This window comes from Clytia hemisphaerica, unplaced genomic scaffold, assembly GCF_902728285.1.
Source record: "Clytia hemisphaerica strain Z4C2 unplaced genomic scaffold, Clytia hemisphaerica genome assembly, whole genome shotgun sequence".
Taxonomy (NCBI): domain Eukaryota; kingdom Metazoa; phylum Cnidaria; class Hydrozoa; order Leptothecata; family Clytiidae; genus Clytia; species Clytia hemisphaerica.
This window is the reverse complement of record NW_027104207.1, coordinates 1,043,999-1,060,343: the sequence shown is the minus strand read 5'-3', so window position 1 is coordinate 1,060,343 and position 16,345 is coordinate 1,043,999. Positions and strand designations below refer to the sequence as shown.

Genomic DNA, 16,345 nt, shown 5'->3' with positions numbered 1-16,345 from the left:
TATTTTTCATTGTCTCGCAACTTCAGAAGTTTCTTTGAAAAAGATATATCTATTACGTACTCATTGCTCTGTACCATCGTTTCTCGGTTCAACTCCTGAGAAAAGCTGGTAACAGACGAACGGACGAACGGACGAACGGACGAACGGACGAACGAACGAACGAACGGACATGGGTTATAAGAATATAAGAATGTACTCTATAAAGATATTCCAGATGAAATTGGCCAAAAAATTTATCACGACCATAGAATTTGACAACTGAACCTTAGAATGCCATTTTTAGGGTAGAATGTTCAACCCCTTAAAGGGGAGCGGTTTTGTCTTCCTAAAGTTCAAATAGGGGGTCGAGAACAAAACAAATGACCGATAAAGAGAGGGGTAAGTTATCAAAGAGGGAAAAGCTTTTCAAAGGGTTTTCAAAGAAATTACAATAAATAGTTATATATCACTGTACTACTTGAAAATAAAATTTGTATGAATTTGTTAAAAAAATCTTCGCAAAATTTCTAAAAAAAGTAAAATCTCTTCCATCCAGAAAGAGAATGTTCGACTTCTTACAGTTAATTTCTAACCAATAAAAGAAGTTCTGTCCATCATTCTGACAGGTAATCCACGATACATACGCACCATTGAAAGCTATCTGTAGGCTGACCATCATACCCGAGTTGACCCTTTCGAATGTAAGTTTCCATTTAATACTGATCTATCACAAGTTTAAAGGGATATAATTTGTAAACAAACTGTATGCAGCGGATACAAAATCAAAACAAATGTCACATGTACAAATAAAAAATCAAACCAAATATGGCTAATTTTGATTGTTCAATTGTTTTACAAGTTTGTTTTGGACACGTGATTTTAATTGTTCTCTTTAATGAAACGTGGTTCGCGCAATGTTTACATTTTACTACTTTAATGTCCCTTTAATTTGAAGCGTGTCAATAATGAGTTGTTTTATTAAAGTTTACCTTAAATAATAAAACTTTTTCAGATTTTCATGACTGTTACCTTTTCTGACTTCTTCCTTCTCATTTAGTGCAAATTGCCAACCAATGTGCCATTTCACGGTCGAAAAGATTCATTGGTAATCAGGAAGGATTATGCCTCCCTAACGGCTTTCCGTTGGTTAGACGCAAAAAGATACAAAATCTTAGAAAAACAGAAAGTCGTTATCAGAGCTTGGTGGTGCCCTGATTCACTTTGATTCCTTTTAACCGTGGAATGGTCTGTTCATGATATGCACCATTGCAATATCTTCTGACATTACATTACGGATCCTATAGCTGATTGGTTGTAAGAGACGTTAAATCAGTTAATACGTCACTTTCAAAAAATCAGCAGCCTGGTCCGTGGAAGACAATGCAATGGTGCATATCATGAATTCGGGGACGTGGAAGCAGTTCTCTTTAGACCCCAAGTTATTTTAAGTTAAGTTAAGTCAGTTTTTTTTTACGATTTAACCTAACGATTACATTTTACTTTTCATAGAGAGCACTCCAAGTGGTGAACAATTTTACGGTGATCGCTCATTCTTCTACTCAAATCAACATGGTTTATCGGAACGCACACGTCTTAGATTTGTATTTGATGGAATCGTCTGTACTCATCAAAGGTACGTTTTTGTTAATTTTTGGACCTACCCCATTTTTTGCACAGTGATGCAAAATGGTAACGGAGCCCGATTTTCGAAGAAAAAAAATGAGGTTTTTCTGATTTTTTTCGGAATTTTTTTTTTGGCCGTAAAAAACGGATTTTCTTACTTGGGGAAATTCCCCTATGTCATTTTTAGGGAAAAAGACCATTTGTCGTGGGCAAATTTGAACCAAAAAGTCCCTAAAAATGGGGTTTTTTAGACTTTGTGTGGAATTGCTTCATAAGTATTTTCTAATTTTTTGGACTGCTCACTACACTTTCTTACTCTCTTGCTATTTGTCCTAATTGTTAAACGAAAACGGCGTCTGAATTGTCATGTTAAAATACCAGCAGAAAAGCTTTTTCTGAATGTTATGATATATCCTACGCTGTACGCATCCCCGATTGATGATTTTGATATAGGGGATTCGTATCGTGTATAGTATTCCCGTCCGAGAGTTACCCCAATTTTGGGGTAACCTGTTTCAATTTTTTTTAATATGGTTCAGAAATCCAATGATAGTATTAACCTCAGGCCATTCAAATTTTTGATTCAACTTTTTGATTCAAATTTAATGAAATTTAGATATTTCTCATTTATTAAAACCTACTAATCAAGCAAATCAAGTTTCTAAAACTCAAAAACACAACTTTGGGGTAACTCTGGAACGAGAATTTTATACAGGATACGCAGCCCCCATATCAAGACATATCAGGGGGCGCGCGTCCAGCCTACATATGGTCTTGATATGATAGTCTTCAGAAGCTAAACTTTAGAAAATCAGCTCCCAATAATAACTTCAAATAATCAAAACTATTTCTTACATCTATCACTGGGTCAACAACACTGAATTAGGCACTCTTCGTTTAATTTTCTTTAGATTCATTAATGTTTACCATAATGTCTTAACGTTTTAGATGGAACATTATATTTGACGGACACGACGAAAGCTATGAGAGGCTTCAACCCGATACCTCAGTTGACGGTAAAAACTGTTGATTTTTCAATGTGAAGTTAAGAAGCATTGCGATGATATTTATCTTTTGGTACATCGAGAAATCTTGAAATAAATATCTCATTTTATAATTGCTACACGGTGTATCATGCTGGTGAAACCTTCATTCAATCTTTAGATGATATCCTATTTTTGATGTGCTTTTGTCGAGTGAAGCTTTGAATTTTGATACTAAATTTGTAATTGCAAATGACAGTGCCATGCTTCTTTTACAGGCTTTCCTTCACCTGTATGCAGAGAAATATTCAGGAGGAAGTGCTGGACTCGATTATCCAGTCACTCCTGGTGGAATGGAACTCGATCAATCAACTGATAGTAAGCACCATGTGACTTTGTTCTTCAATAAACCATATCTAAGATTGATATTTAATTCATGATATGCATCACTGCAATGAAATTAAGCAACTTTTCTGTTTTTGTTCCACCCAATGCGTCACTTTTTCTATTGTTTAAGTGACGTATTGGGTGGAAAATTCTAAAAGTTCTCAGAAGACTCTCCAGTGGTGCATGAATAAGATAATAACTTCCCTAACTAAGTGGATCAGAGGTTGGCCCCCTACGAATTTGCATTTGCCTTTGACTTTTTTCACTACTGGACTCCGACTTTATTAAATAAAAATTGACAAAATCCTCAAGAGACTTTCTCTGTTAATTATACAGTAAAACCTCTAATTAACGGACACTCTAAAAGGCGGACACCTCTGATTAGCGGACAATTTTATTTTCCCCGGCCGTTTCCTAGTCAAATCCTCATAAAAAAGTTTCTAAAAGGCGGACACTTCTAATTAGCGGACACTAACCCCTTTCCCCTATGGTGTCCGCTAATTAGAGGTTCCACTGTAATTTGAAACATATAAAATCTGCGTAATTGAGAATATTGAGTAGTTCTATAACACTTTTCCATCGTTTCTTCATGACAGATTACAGTCAACCGCCAAGCAATCATGCTTCGATCGTCATTTCTTCGCCACAACCTTTCAACCAATTCACCGCACCAAGTCCTGGTAACCCTGCTTCTGTTCCCTCGCCAGGTGAGCTGTTTGTTTGTCAGTTGGTAACTGCTGCTCAAAAAACCAAATCTGTATTTTTCTGTCTTACATACTTTCTAAAACCCTGTTTGTTGTTGTTGCATATCACGCTCTGCTCTGAAGGGATATGGCGAATGTGACGGGCCATGGTTTTTCGTGCCAGCAATCAGAACTTTCTCGGAGATTGATTCTTAGGGGTAGATCTAGACAAAAAGCAAGGTTTGTTCCTGTGTTACCGAAGTTGAATTTTAAGATGCCATGGTTTGGAATTATAGATTTTCTGCTACAAATTAAAATTTAGAGTATTGAAAAAATCTATTCTGTCATAGCAATTATCTGGTCTTTAAACTTTTTGGACCTACCTCCGGGTGCCCCGGTGGAGGTTCTATAAATTAACCCATGTCCGTTCGTTCGTTCGTTCGTCCGTTCGTCCGTTACCAGCTTTTTTACACAATGATGCAAAATGGCAATGCCCAGAACGTGACGGAGCCCGATTTTTGAGAAAAAATCTATTTGGGCAAATTTGGGCCAAAAACTTCCTAAAAATAGGGTTTTTTGGACTTTGTGCAAAATCCTGTCATTACTTTTTTCTGATTTTTTGTACAAAGATAGAGGGCAGGATTCTCTAAGGAATGGCTGAAGTGGTTTTTCCTGGAAAATTCTTATTCACCTTAAAAGACGGATTTTCGTATTTTGGGGAAATTCCCTTTAACCGAATAAGAAAATATAGCTTTTCTCAATGTTGACTCATAATTTTTTTCTGATTTTTTGCACAATGATGCAAAATGGCAATGCCCAAAATGTGACGGAGCCAGATTTTTAAGGAAAATTTTTTTGGGAAAATTTGGGCCAAAAACAGCTTAAAAGGTTTTTTGGGCCTGAATGGTATAAGTGATTTTCGTATTTGGGGAAATTCCTTTTTACCATTTTACATTATTCAACACACAAGCTTTATTTTTCCATTCTGAATTTTTGTACAATTATTGTCACTTTTTTCTTATGTTCATCTGATGTTAATCATTAGGTAGGTCCGTTCAGCATGTTGCTTGTTATGATTAAATCCTTCTCAATAAAAGCTGTTTAGAAAAATCACTACTTGTAACTACTTTGCAGACCAGATATAGTTGCTATGGCGAGATTAGCCAAGGTATGTCGACAGTACATGAAGTTAACCCTTTCATTTAAACATTTCCAGGTACATTCCTCCAGCAACCTTCTCCAGCAGCCATTGGAAATGCAATGTCACCAAGCACATGGCCTGGTTCACCTCCTCTTGTACAAGGATCGCCACATCCTGCTCGACAAAAGTAATAGAAATATTTATCACCGATGGTTTAAATTGCGGAAAAGCTTTTGTAAAACCTTGTAAGATTTTGCAAGCTGGTTGGACCATTGTTATATCATAGTTCAAATTAGAAAAAGATTTAAATTTTAATATATCTCTATAATTCGAATATTTTTAATTTGAATCTTTCTCTAATTCGAACTAAAAGATCGGTCCATTCGGCCTGCAAATAGTATATACTATACTCAGAAATACCCTCCGTAATTCGAATATTTCTCAAATTGCGAAGAAGATTCTTTATCCCTTGAAAATCGAATAAGAGAGTGTTAACTGTAATTTTATTCTCATATCTAACCTTCAGTACGGCCACACCTCAATCACGAATGATGTTATCCAGTATCAACGTGACTCACGCTTACACGCCTGTTCTGTTGACACACGAGTCATTCAAAATGCTTCTCAAACCTGACAACGATAATAAAGAGAATTCAAATTGTGTTTGTCCGTTGGAGAAATTCTTCGGTTCCATACAACTTCGATCACATCTGATAAGAGTTCTACGCAATGACGATACTGTAAGTATAAACACCAACTATTGTACCTTGTACTACTCTTTCAACTTTTGGACTTATTAGTGCGAAACTATCCAAGAGTAAGTCACAAAAAGATTGTAGAATTTTGTTTTCACGCGCAAATTTTGTCAACCAATTTTTGAAATTCTTTAGGTGAAATCTGGAGTCTTGGAGAATTGATTTACATACTTGGTCCGATTTTTGCTTGAAATTTTGTGTTCGCCGAAAATGTGTATATGTTTAAAGCAAAGCAGCCTTTGATCAACAATGCCATTTGACACTAAGAAGCCCGCTCACATATGAAAAAGAAAAATCAAATACGTAAATAACAAATCAGACCTTTGAAAACTGTTTTAAGTAAAGTAAAGTAAGTTTACGACCGCACTCGACGGCGACCCGAAAGTTCCCTTTTCTCTAGCTGAATTAAAAGCACATCTGAGTTCGTATATGGCGAAAATTCAAGCATTTCAAGCACTACCTTGAGCCTACATTTTCTGATTTTGCTTGTATTTAGCTGGAATTGTACTATATTATTAGCATTACCCTTCAAGCATTTTTCCAGCTTTGTAAATCTCTCGATCTAGAAGCCAAATTTTAGATTTTGTATGCTTATAAATAACATTTAATCGAGACAATTTTACTTTTAGCTAAAACATGAGAAGACTGAAAATGGAGTGGTGGTATTTTCATCTTGTGCCGGGAAGATTGGTCCAGAAAACGGCCTACAGTACAGTATCAGTTTGAATCAAGCTACCATGGATTACCTGGTTCTTAGAGTAACTCCTGCAAGAGGGCACGGTAAGAAACCTTCATGATATTATGCTTTAAAGGACTTTTTCGTATCTCCTACGATTTGCTGACACAGCATTTTTAAACAAAAGTTAAAGAACAACTTTCTCCCCTTCCCGTCTCGTTTGAGCACAAATTTTGTGTGATTCTTTTGTTTATTCTGTTTTGTCAGCACAAGAGGCACGCCTCCTTTCTACATGAAAAAAATATTAATTTCTTGAACTTTGACATGAATTTTTTCACGAAATTATGAGTCGCTGATTAGGCTTGTCTGTACACGGACTACGACTTATTTCAAAATTCATTGCCATAGAGGGTCTGTTGTTGTCTTTTCTCATGCGAGATTTTTCAAACCGACCGCTGCGATGGAGTGTTGGTGAGTGACGGGAGACGATGATGGAAGTGTTGCTATTTATAAATCATTCTTCATCACAGAGGTCTCCATACGGGAATTTTTTTATCAAACAGACAATGCGCACAGAGTGTACTACGAAACTATAAACGTGAGATAAGCTCTGGTTATGATTAGGCTGACAGCGTCCCTCCGATTTGTTTTGTCATAAAAGGGTTGCGAATCGACCTCAAAAGTCAAGTTTTTTAAACTTGGAATCGTTGATATCATTACAGCTTTAGTGAGAATTTTATGGTACAAAAGGTTACGAACTTGCTTTTTTATTCAATTCTGGAAGCGTTTTTCGAGTTTGATTTGCATCCTTCCTAACAAAAACTAATTCAGGCATCCACGCAGCCTACTTGCTCATAATATTTCAAAAAAAATTATTTTACAGAGGCAGCCTGGCAAATTCAAGAGGAACTGAGCATTTTGGAACAGTACTTTGAACATAAGGTAACATGCGTGCCGCCAAGTTCTGATCTGAGAGTCTCGAAATCGTAACTCGTTCGCCTTCGAAATACTCCCAGTATTCCAGATCGGACAAATTAACAACTGGTCCGTCTTACTTCAGAAATTTCAGGGATTTTTTTTACCGCAGAACCAATGAATACCGAGTTTATGTATCAGAGGATATCGAGAGCAACGGTCATTGAAGTCGATACAAAACAAGGTCGAATTATGATGTACGGCTTTATATCGTCTTTGTCCAACTAAACAGACGACGGTATTTTGGTGTTTTTACCGTCGTCGAGCAAAGTGGACGGCGATTTTGGTAACATGTCTCCTTCGGTTTATCTCGAATACATAAACTTTCTTATGAGTCTTTTGGTTCAGTAGAAGAAGAATGAGCCTACCCTAGCATAGGACATATAGGCCTTGCCCTAAGGACAAGGATCACAACGCTAGACTTGGTTCAGTATCAAATATGTTATTCTTTGACAATTAATTATCTTACTCTTAATACTAAAGGTGGCGTCGCCTCCGTTCAGAGTGACGGCGTTGACTTCGTTCGCTCGTATATTGGGTGCACAACAAAAAATACTCAAAGATTTCATGAAAGTCTTCAAACTTGAGATGGTAAGAGGATTTATTGGTTTTACCACGTTTTACCATCAATTTTTCCATCAATACACTGTGAAAAGCTTCCATTTTCATAATTCACGCTGAAAATGTAAAATAAGACTGCAGGTTATCACTGCGAGTTCAGAAAGATAAATCGTGATTATCGAACCCGAAATCCAAAGTTGAATCTTGATTATAGAATGTTAAGGTTCTAATTTGTATACATCCTGACTGACTGAGGACGACGGTAAATCAACTCTTTTATCGTCCTAGATTTTGCGGGTCAAAACTGCGGTTTATTCCAAATCGCTTCAGTGACTTTACCGTCCTCAAAAGTGCAAATACACAAACTTGCAAATGTTTATCAATATTCATCTGTATGTATTTTCTTTTTTTAGCAATCGAACTGGGCAGATTATCACTACCGTGTAGAAGTAGTATTAACCATCCCACCTCCCATTGTGTTGCCAGGCACTTCTGCTGTCGCTCTCAAAACTAAAAACCTTCTCTTCGTAAGTGACTAATTACTCTCTATTTTGAATTAAGAAACACTTTTTATCCATTCTTGAAAATCAAATACCTTCTTATGCCTACATGCTTTTTTATAAGAAGCCAAAGTGCATAATTCTTTTCAAAAATCTTGTACTATATCCAAAACCATAAATAAGTCTGTAAATGTTCACTGCTGCTCATTTATTGATTTACTGAGTTTATTGTTTCTTTTTAACAGCTTCAACTGACAGACCTACAAAACGAAGAAAATATCGTGGTTCTCACGCTTGTGCATGAAGTGCGTACTAACTTAGTTCACGCGCTCGAATATATCCCGTTGAAAAACGTACCGGCAGAACCTACATCGTGGGCGGTGCGTGCCCGATCGCAAGTTATCACGTTTTTAAATCAGATCGCTCAAACAATCGCTCAAAGAGGTAATTACTTACAGTCTCTGATTTTTCAATGAAATTACAATGGTTTATTTTTACAGCACCCAGCCACAGTGCGCAAGGTCGTGGGTTCAATCCCTAGCCGGGTCATACCAACCATGCCACCTCTCTGCTTGGTGTTTAGCAATTAATGGTATGATCAGGGGTAAGTGGAGTAATCCTGGAAGAAAGCCAGGCGCCCTCTCATACCTTCGGGCCACCCCCTACTGCGCTCGCAATTTTACTTAGAATGGTTAATTCCCAATGAAACAGCGGAAAGGCTCACAATTCATGATATTCATGACGTAATGTTTTCTACGGAAATATCCCGGTTTATTACGTCATGAATCGAAAGAATTCGAGTCCTGGAGAAGTTGTCTATTTTGTTCTTTTCTTTTTAGATTTCCCCATATTTCGAGCTGTTTCGTTACTTGTTACAAAGTTTCAAGTCAAAGACTCATAATTTTGATAGAATTGTAACCAACCAAGCTGTTACACGTTACACCAGCTGTATGTATTGTCAAATAATATATTGGGAAGTGCCGGAAATATATTGTAAAACCTTCCGCAATATATTGCCAGCTGCACTTGCAATATTTTTACAGTATATTGGGGGGGGGGTTGCTTGAGAATATATTTTCATTTTATAATAGAGTACCTGTTATTTATTTCGTGTATTGCAGTCCGATATATTGTGCCCCTTGGGGGAGTACTACCCTTGCCGACCGACAGGGATGTGCCGCTGAAATTCGAAAAGTGGACCATACGTTGGGATTTTTCTATTCTGGTGGTTTTTGCTACCTGGGACTCATAGAGGTAACAAAAGGCACCAGCGGTACATCCTCGTATCCATTTTACCCAAACACACCCCCCTCCCCGGTATTGTGAAAATCGAGTTTTTTTTTTTTTAACTATAAAATACTTTAGTCTCTTTTTATGTACATAGACATTATTTTCTAAAAATCCGAAATATAGAATGACTACAAAGCAGTTCATTGAGCTTATTTTTGGTACTCGTTAAAATGTTTTTGTTAAATACTCTTTATTTTTGTAAGAATAAGTTTTAATAATAACAATAATGAGAATTTAACAAGCCTGAAAATACCTATTTAGTGGTTGGTATCTAGACTGTTTCGGGCAAATAATCACTTAAGAATGCTACAAGCAATACCCAATTAAGTATAAGTCCGAAGGGCTAGAATCAAATCTTTAACCTTTCTCAGGCAAGAAAAAGTGAAGCCTTAAAATATGCGCCGTATTTTTGACGACGGATTGAATCTAGCGATTCCTTTGTTTTCGAGTGATATTTTTTCCAAAAATAGGTGTAAATTTTAGTTTCAATCTGTTGTAAAAACCAGGCGGACCGCGCAACTTTGTTAGGATTTGGTAGGCTTCAAGTCCTACCAAGGAGATTCGATTCTAGCCCTTCGGGCTTATAATTCATTAGCCATACCCTATACACTATGACATCACACGGATAATTACGTGGAGATTTTTGGATGATAACTAATTTCTGTCCAAAATTGGATTGTTCTTCATCGCTTTTGTAATAGTTATCACACGGTACCGAGTACACTATATCTCTCGAGTTCAGATTTTTTGTCATATTTGTAAGCGAAATACAGCATTTATGTACGCATTTTTAACCTATCAGATTGCTCATATTTTTTATGTTGATGATAATGCTTAATATTGTTCCAGTTTTCTTATAAAAAATGTTATTTATGGTTATGGTATATAATTTAGCTATCTTGCAATGGAGGACTTTGTCAACACAAATTATTGATGTTGTTGATTTATGGTATATAGAAGAATTAATTAGAATAATCCACTTGATAAGGTATTATTTTATTAAAATTATTTTTTTTCCTTTGTCACTCCCCAAGTTAATTAACAAACATCTTGTTGACTTTTCAAGCTGAGCGGAAGTATTTTCTGTAGAAAGAATTTTTACGAAGCTCGATTGTATAAAAGTCATTCAAATTTTGTGCGTTGAAAAAAAAATGGAGCATGAAAATTATTTGTGGTTTAGTTAGTGTTTCGTTTTTCGCTTCTCGTTTTCTTTGGGCATTTTTCTATCCAAGCTATCTTTCTTGTAAAGAAAAGTGTCAAATACTGAGAGTTTTTCTGGGCAATCCCGATAGAAAAAATGTTAAATAATCTTGACTAACGCTTATCAAGAAATATATTACATAAATTAAACACCATCAAGTTTTCAAAGCCCAAATAAATTGAGAAGACAAAAAAACGAAACACTAAGCCGCGTTCGTTCTGATAGTTTTACATAAGTAAAAATGAAAAATTTTGTATTAATTATGATGTTGGCCCTTTCCACTTCTTTTGTGGCTTGTAAAAAAAGGTCATGCGAAAAATTTATCGAAAACGAAGAAGGAGATTTAATCTGTAGAGGTATATATATAAATAATACATTATACTCTGGTGGGTTCATGGTATAATTTTTTGTCACAATTTTCTCTTTACTGTAGCTTTTGATCCGAAGAAAATATGAAAAATGTTAATACTTTTTTATTAAAGATTTTTGGTCAAATAGAAAGAATCTTCATTTTATTCTTCTTCTTCGTTTTTTATTCTCATTTGCGGAAATTTTGGAAACACTTTGAATCGCCAGAACGCCTCCTTAAAATTACCAATTTAAGATTGTTTTTTTTCATTAATTTGCATTCATTATTAGGAGGAAAAACGATTTACAGTTTCAATGACCAAGGGCGCAATTTCTTCGCAGCAGAAGCAAATTGTGTCGCACAGGGTGGCCACTTGGTAGGGATACAAAATGAAAAAGAAGCTGACTTTCTTTTGGCAGAAATGGAAAAAAGATAAAAGTTCTTATGTTTAGCTTGGGTAAATAGTTTTGAAAGTTGTTTATAGGTTGAATAATTTTTGGTAAGTTTTAGGGATTTACTACATCATGTAAAAAACATATAAATGGGGGATTCAACATTTTAGTTTTATGACATACGTATTTGATATAATTTCTTGTGATTCTATTTACTTTTTAACTCAAAACCCCTCCGGAATTCTGAATTTCAACAAGATTGAAAATTCTAATCCCGTGAAATGGGCGATGACGCAAATTTTGGATTTTGATTGCTTTCAAACTTTTTGAAAGATTTTTCCTCTACTCAACTTTTTGTAGAGGGATTACACTGGCATGGACAGGTCTGAATGACCACAAAGACAACACAATTGACGGAACGTTTGAATATTTAACCGGTATCGACGGATTTGTCCCTTTATCACCTCTCCCATCAAACAGCATTCTGAAAGATTGTGCTGCACTTCAGGTATATACTAAAAAACTTTTTTTTTCATTTGCAGTTTCTGTGAAGTCAAGCACTGTGGTGTGGGGGGCTACTCTTGAGTACCTAATAGTCGGGGGGGGGGGGGGTTGGTAAAAATTTCAAAACTTAATAAGCGGGGGGGGGACTGCAATAAAAATGGCCTGGGTGGACAATTTTTGAAAAGGAGGCTAAATACAGCAGAATTAGGACAAAAGATTAAAAAATTGATCGAAAAATTAATCATGGGGGGGGGGCTGCTGGAGACCAACTTTATGCTCCCCAGGGGGGCAGTGGGTATGACGGTATGTGCGGGGAACAGATTGGCTTTTAGAATCGCACCCTTACAGTGAAGAAGAAAATCGGTGAAATTCATACCCTTACAGTGCATTTTTTCAACAATAGAGCAAAAGAAGCAAAATTTTTGAGCAAAAATCGGCAATTTTTCCTAGATTTGCTGAAATTTCCACCCATACAGTGCATTTATCAAAAGTCTACCCTTAAAATGCATTTATGATATTTTGAAAAACATAGCCTTAACTGCCGCACATACCCGTCAGTCAATTTGCCTGACTGCCCCCGAGTCATACCATATCAGTTTTTACAGGAGTTTAAGGTCTTCTTACAGTATATGGCCCCCAAAACGGAGACGGCCCCCAAAACGGAGGTTTTCATTGAAATGAAGATTCTGACTTGTAGATTTATCAGAATTAAACGATTTTTGTTTATTTTGAAAGAATGATGGTTATACTTAAAAATGAGCATGTTTTTGCTGGTTTGAGACAGATTCAAAATAACATATTTGCGTCTAAAGGAAATATTTTAACACCAAAATTAGATGAAAATTGCATATAACTCACTCTAGCTCCTTGGATATTGAAAATAAGTTATGAAAACGGGGTATAGAAAACTTTCTACACCTAATGCCGTTCAGAAAATACAAATACATATATATAGCATCTTGAAGGTCAACCAGTATTTTGGAGCCCTAGAATCAGCATTGACAAAACCGAAAATTCTAAATATGAGAAAAACAAAAAATATTGGAATTCTACTCCTATCGCCTTGAGTTAATAGTTTATAACAAAAAATTAACATTATATATAAAAATTTTCGCTGAATCAGCAAAAACGGCAAATTCTGTAATTTTTTTGCAAAATATAGGAGAAAAATATCTTTAAAGCTTAATATTTTCAGTTTCAGTTAAGCTTTTTTCTAAAATTTTCACAGCTTATTCCATACATGAATGGAACTATTTTCAAAAGAGATTTGTTTTCAAAAACTTGATTAAGACGTTGTTAAATCAAAATTGTCATTTTGAAAATTTCTAAATTTTCAGTTTGGACTTTGCAATATCGAAAATCTTGAAATATTTCATAAAAATCATAAGTTTTACATCCATCGGGTCGTAAATTTAAGGGAAAACACAAATATGTTCATAGTTTTTCCCCCTACTACCACTGGGCTTAATAATTTGATTTTAACTACACCTCCGTTTTGGGGGCCCCAAACCTGCATTTTGACAACCAGGGGTGTACTGTAAAAATTTTATCAAATAAATTTATCCCCAAAACGCTCTAAATCATATTTCAAAACTATGGTCAAAATTTTGTATTCATATCTTAAAGATATCTCGAGAAATCGCTAAAATTTTAAACCTCCGTTTTGGGGGCCATTAGAAAAAAGCTACCTATCTTTAAGCGATTGAAAAATATTGTTGAAATTGAAAATTTTGAAAAAGAACTTCCAGGAAATAAAGTAGAGATGTTAAAGGTTTTCATGCAGCAAAAATTTTTGTAAAATCTCTTTTCCTCTAGATTTGAGAGAAATTTCAAATTTGATCGCCGTTTTGGGGGCCACATATACTGTAGTCATTATAAAATACACTGATCTGGTAATCTACTGTTTTAGCTTTTTCGTCAAATTTTCATTTGTTGTAAATAAAAAGCAAGTTGCGATTTGGATCACATTATTATTTTCGACTCTTGGGATTGGTAAACAAATCCATTTAAGCTCTAACCCAGCTTGCACACAACGTTGTTTCAACGTTTATCTAATGTTCACAACGTCCGTATAACGTTAGATGAACGTTGAAACAACGTTGTATGTCAGCTGGGAACTGCTAAAAAATAGAGATAAACGAAAGCCTTCCAGACCGGGGTATTTTATAATGACAATCTGTTTAGACACGACCTGTTAATTTAAAAGCCTAAGATTTGTAAGATTTTTAAATTGGCCAACAATATATTATTTAAGTACAAGAAGATTTTTAGGTTTAGAACACCCAAAGGCCTCTTAACCTTTTGACGTTCTCAAAGGAACTGAAATTTTTACGCTTTTTACGTTTTCAGGTTGGAAATGAAAATAAATTCGAAGTTCGCTCGTGTGGTGGGACAACAAAAATATGGTCGATTTGCAAAATGAATTATTTCCGCCTATCCATTATCTTTGTACCAGCTGAAGTTCCACAAAGAGACGAATCTGACGGAGTATTAACCGAATTGAATTGGTCAGATGCGGATCAAGAGTGCAAGAACAAAGGGGGAGAATTGATGAACATTTGTGGCATGAATAGTGTTATCTTACGTCGAATTTTACGCAAAAGGTATCAATAGATATCGTTTGTTTTCTAAAGTTTGCAGTCTTTTTTCCTACCATGCAGAAACCACTCAAGGAAATTAGTCTAATAATAAGACTTCTGCTCATACTCTAGCGAAACGAGTTTCTTATAGGAGCTATATCTATTGAGTTACATTAAAAGTGAATTGGAAATACTTATCCACGCAATGTTATCCACAGTTCACATCATTGGTATACATCCTGGTGCAAGACAAACTTTGTCGCCTAATTTAGGAAAAAAAACATCCCAATTCTTCGGTGTAAATACTTCAATTATCGGCTCAAGGATATAATTGCATAATTTTTCAATATTGCTAAGAATTCAGAATACGCTGTCTCAGTGTTACACTTCGTCGGCCTAGAAAACAAAAAGCGAAAACAACCGCAGCACCCTCAGCCAAAGTACAACTTTCTCTTTACAAAATGTATGAATCTCAAACTTTTTGTACAGTTTTTCAACTTTCCCTATATTTGAATTTGCCTTGATTGTTATTTTTTCAGGAATATCGATACTCCAGTTTGGATTGGAATGAATTATGATACTTCAAAGAAGAAGTTCTTTTGGAGAAATGGAGTCTCAAAATTTAGGAGGTGGTGTCGTGGAGAGCCTTCATTAAACCCAGACCCTTTAGCACCTAACCAATGCGTGGCTTACATAGTTGGTGGAAAACCCCGTGGAAGAGGCACCGGAAAAGGTTGCATTAGGGTGGAGCCATGTGGAACCACCATCGCACCCAATAAGAAAATGTTTGTTTGTCAAATCAAAGAGTCAACAAATAACGATTTGGTGAACGATACCTTGAACGAAGTGGAAAAATAAAGGAATCATATCTTTGCTATGATAATCAAATGATTTGGAGACTTTTAAACATTTTTAGCCGTTTTTTGTTTCTTTTTTATAAACTTGGCATGGACAGCAGTAGCGTGGTTAGACTAGAGTATACTTCTGATTAAACTTTTTGATGATTTTGATGGCGCTGAATCCAGTGAAGTAGACTAGAGGATTTTGCCATCTTCAATCTTTTCACTTTCATTTTCAAAAATTATATGAAAGTAAATGAAACTAAAAAAAAACAAGAAAATACCTCCAAAATTTGAAAAAATTGGTCTATTGGTTCTTTGTTTGTTTTTCTCCAAAAAGGGACTGGATCTAGTGGCATGTATTTGCTACTACATCAAGCAAAGCCAAAATATGAAGCCTGCCAAATTACGCCGGGTCACTTATCAGCGCCATCCAGTCTATCAAAAAGCTATAGTATAAGTGGCTCCCGGGCTATAGCGTGGGTCGACCAAAGTTTGGGCAAACTTGGGAGATGAATTTCAAAATTTGCTGTTTTGGCGCTGATGATCGATTATTTGCGATATATCTTGTTATATCATATTTCAGAAATCAATGCTCAATAAATAGTTAATAATAAATAAATAGTAAAGAGAGACTTAAGATCGAAATAACACCTTAATCCTTAACTTGATTTTTCAACCCCCTCTGTTCTCTCAAAGAAGTTGATAACATTTCAGCATTTTCAACAGCTGCACCAATGGAATAGTTACAAAAGCAATCATTGCGTACGCTTTTTAAAAGTGACCCTTACAGAACTAATCATAAAACAAATACCCTAATCCCATTAATTTTCGCGTGAATTAACTTCTGTTTTTCATGTATTTTTTGCCCTCTTCACTTATATTTTTCATCGAAAATACTCAAAATAATATCCCAGATATTACAAGA

The 16,345-nt window shown here is 35.6% G+C and overlaps 2 protein-coding genes across 2 annotated transcripts in view; both read left to right on the top strand.

The window, feature by feature from the left end:
* LOC136815439 (mediator of RNA polymerase II transcription subunit 14-like) overlaps positions 1 to 9,691 on the top strand; it is a 29,898-nt gene extending 20,207 nt beyond the window's left edge. The window contains exons 22-34 of the mRNA XM_067071891.1: positions 606 to 680; positions 1,489 to 1,612; positions 2,551 to 2,618; positions 2,864 to 2,963; positions 3,569 to 3,679; positions 4,872 to 4,983; positions 5,323 to 5,536; positions 6,181 to 6,331; positions 7,111 to 7,169; positions 7,686 to 7,793; positions 8,177 to 8,290; positions 8,509 to 8,707; positions 9,103 to 9,691. Of these exons, the coding sequence (XP_066927992.1) occupies positions 606 to 680; positions 1,489 to 1,612; positions 2,551 to 2,618; positions 2,864 to 2,963; positions 3,569 to 3,679; positions 4,872 to 4,983; positions 5,323 to 5,536; positions 6,181 to 6,331; positions 7,111 to 7,169; positions 7,686 to 7,793; positions 8,177 to 8,290; positions 8,509 to 8,707; positions 9,103 to 9,164 (1,497 nt within the window). The 3' untranslated portion in view covers positions 9,165 to 9,691. The remainder of the gene's footprint in view (positions 1 to 605; positions 681 to 1,488; positions 1,613 to 2,550; positions 2,619 to 2,863; positions 2,964 to 3,568; positions 3,680 to 4,871; positions 4,984 to 5,322; positions 5,537 to 6,180; positions 6,332 to 7,110; positions 7,170 to 7,685; positions 7,794 to 8,176; positions 8,291 to 8,508; positions 8,708 to 9,102) is intronic.
* A 2,168-nt stretch (positions 9,692 to 11,859) lies between these two features.
* LOC136815375 (uncharacterized) lies at positions 11,860 to 16,063 on the top strand. Its single transcript, XM_067071814.1, has 3 exons — positions 11,860 to 12,003; positions 14,349 to 14,602; positions 15,118 to 16,063. The coding sequence occupies exons 2-3, from the start codon at positions 14,418 to 14,420 to the stop codon at positions 15,434 to 15,436; spliced, it is 504 nt and encodes a 167-aa protein (XP_066927915.1). The 5' UTR covers positions 11,860 to 12,003; positions 14,349 to 14,417; the 3' UTR covers positions 15,437 to 16,063.
* Positions 16,064 to 16,345: the final 282 nt, after the last annotated feature.

Excerpts from the sequence above, each read along its gene's own strand:
- LOC136815375 (XM_067071814.1), top strand. The coding sequence starts at position 14,418 with ATGAATTATTTCCGCCTATCCATTATCTTTGTACCAGCTGAAGTTCCA. Across the intron at positions 14,603-15,117 it reads CGTCGAATTTTACGCAAAAG|GAATATCGATACTCCAGTTT; the intron begins GTATCAATAGAT and ends TTATTTTTTCAG.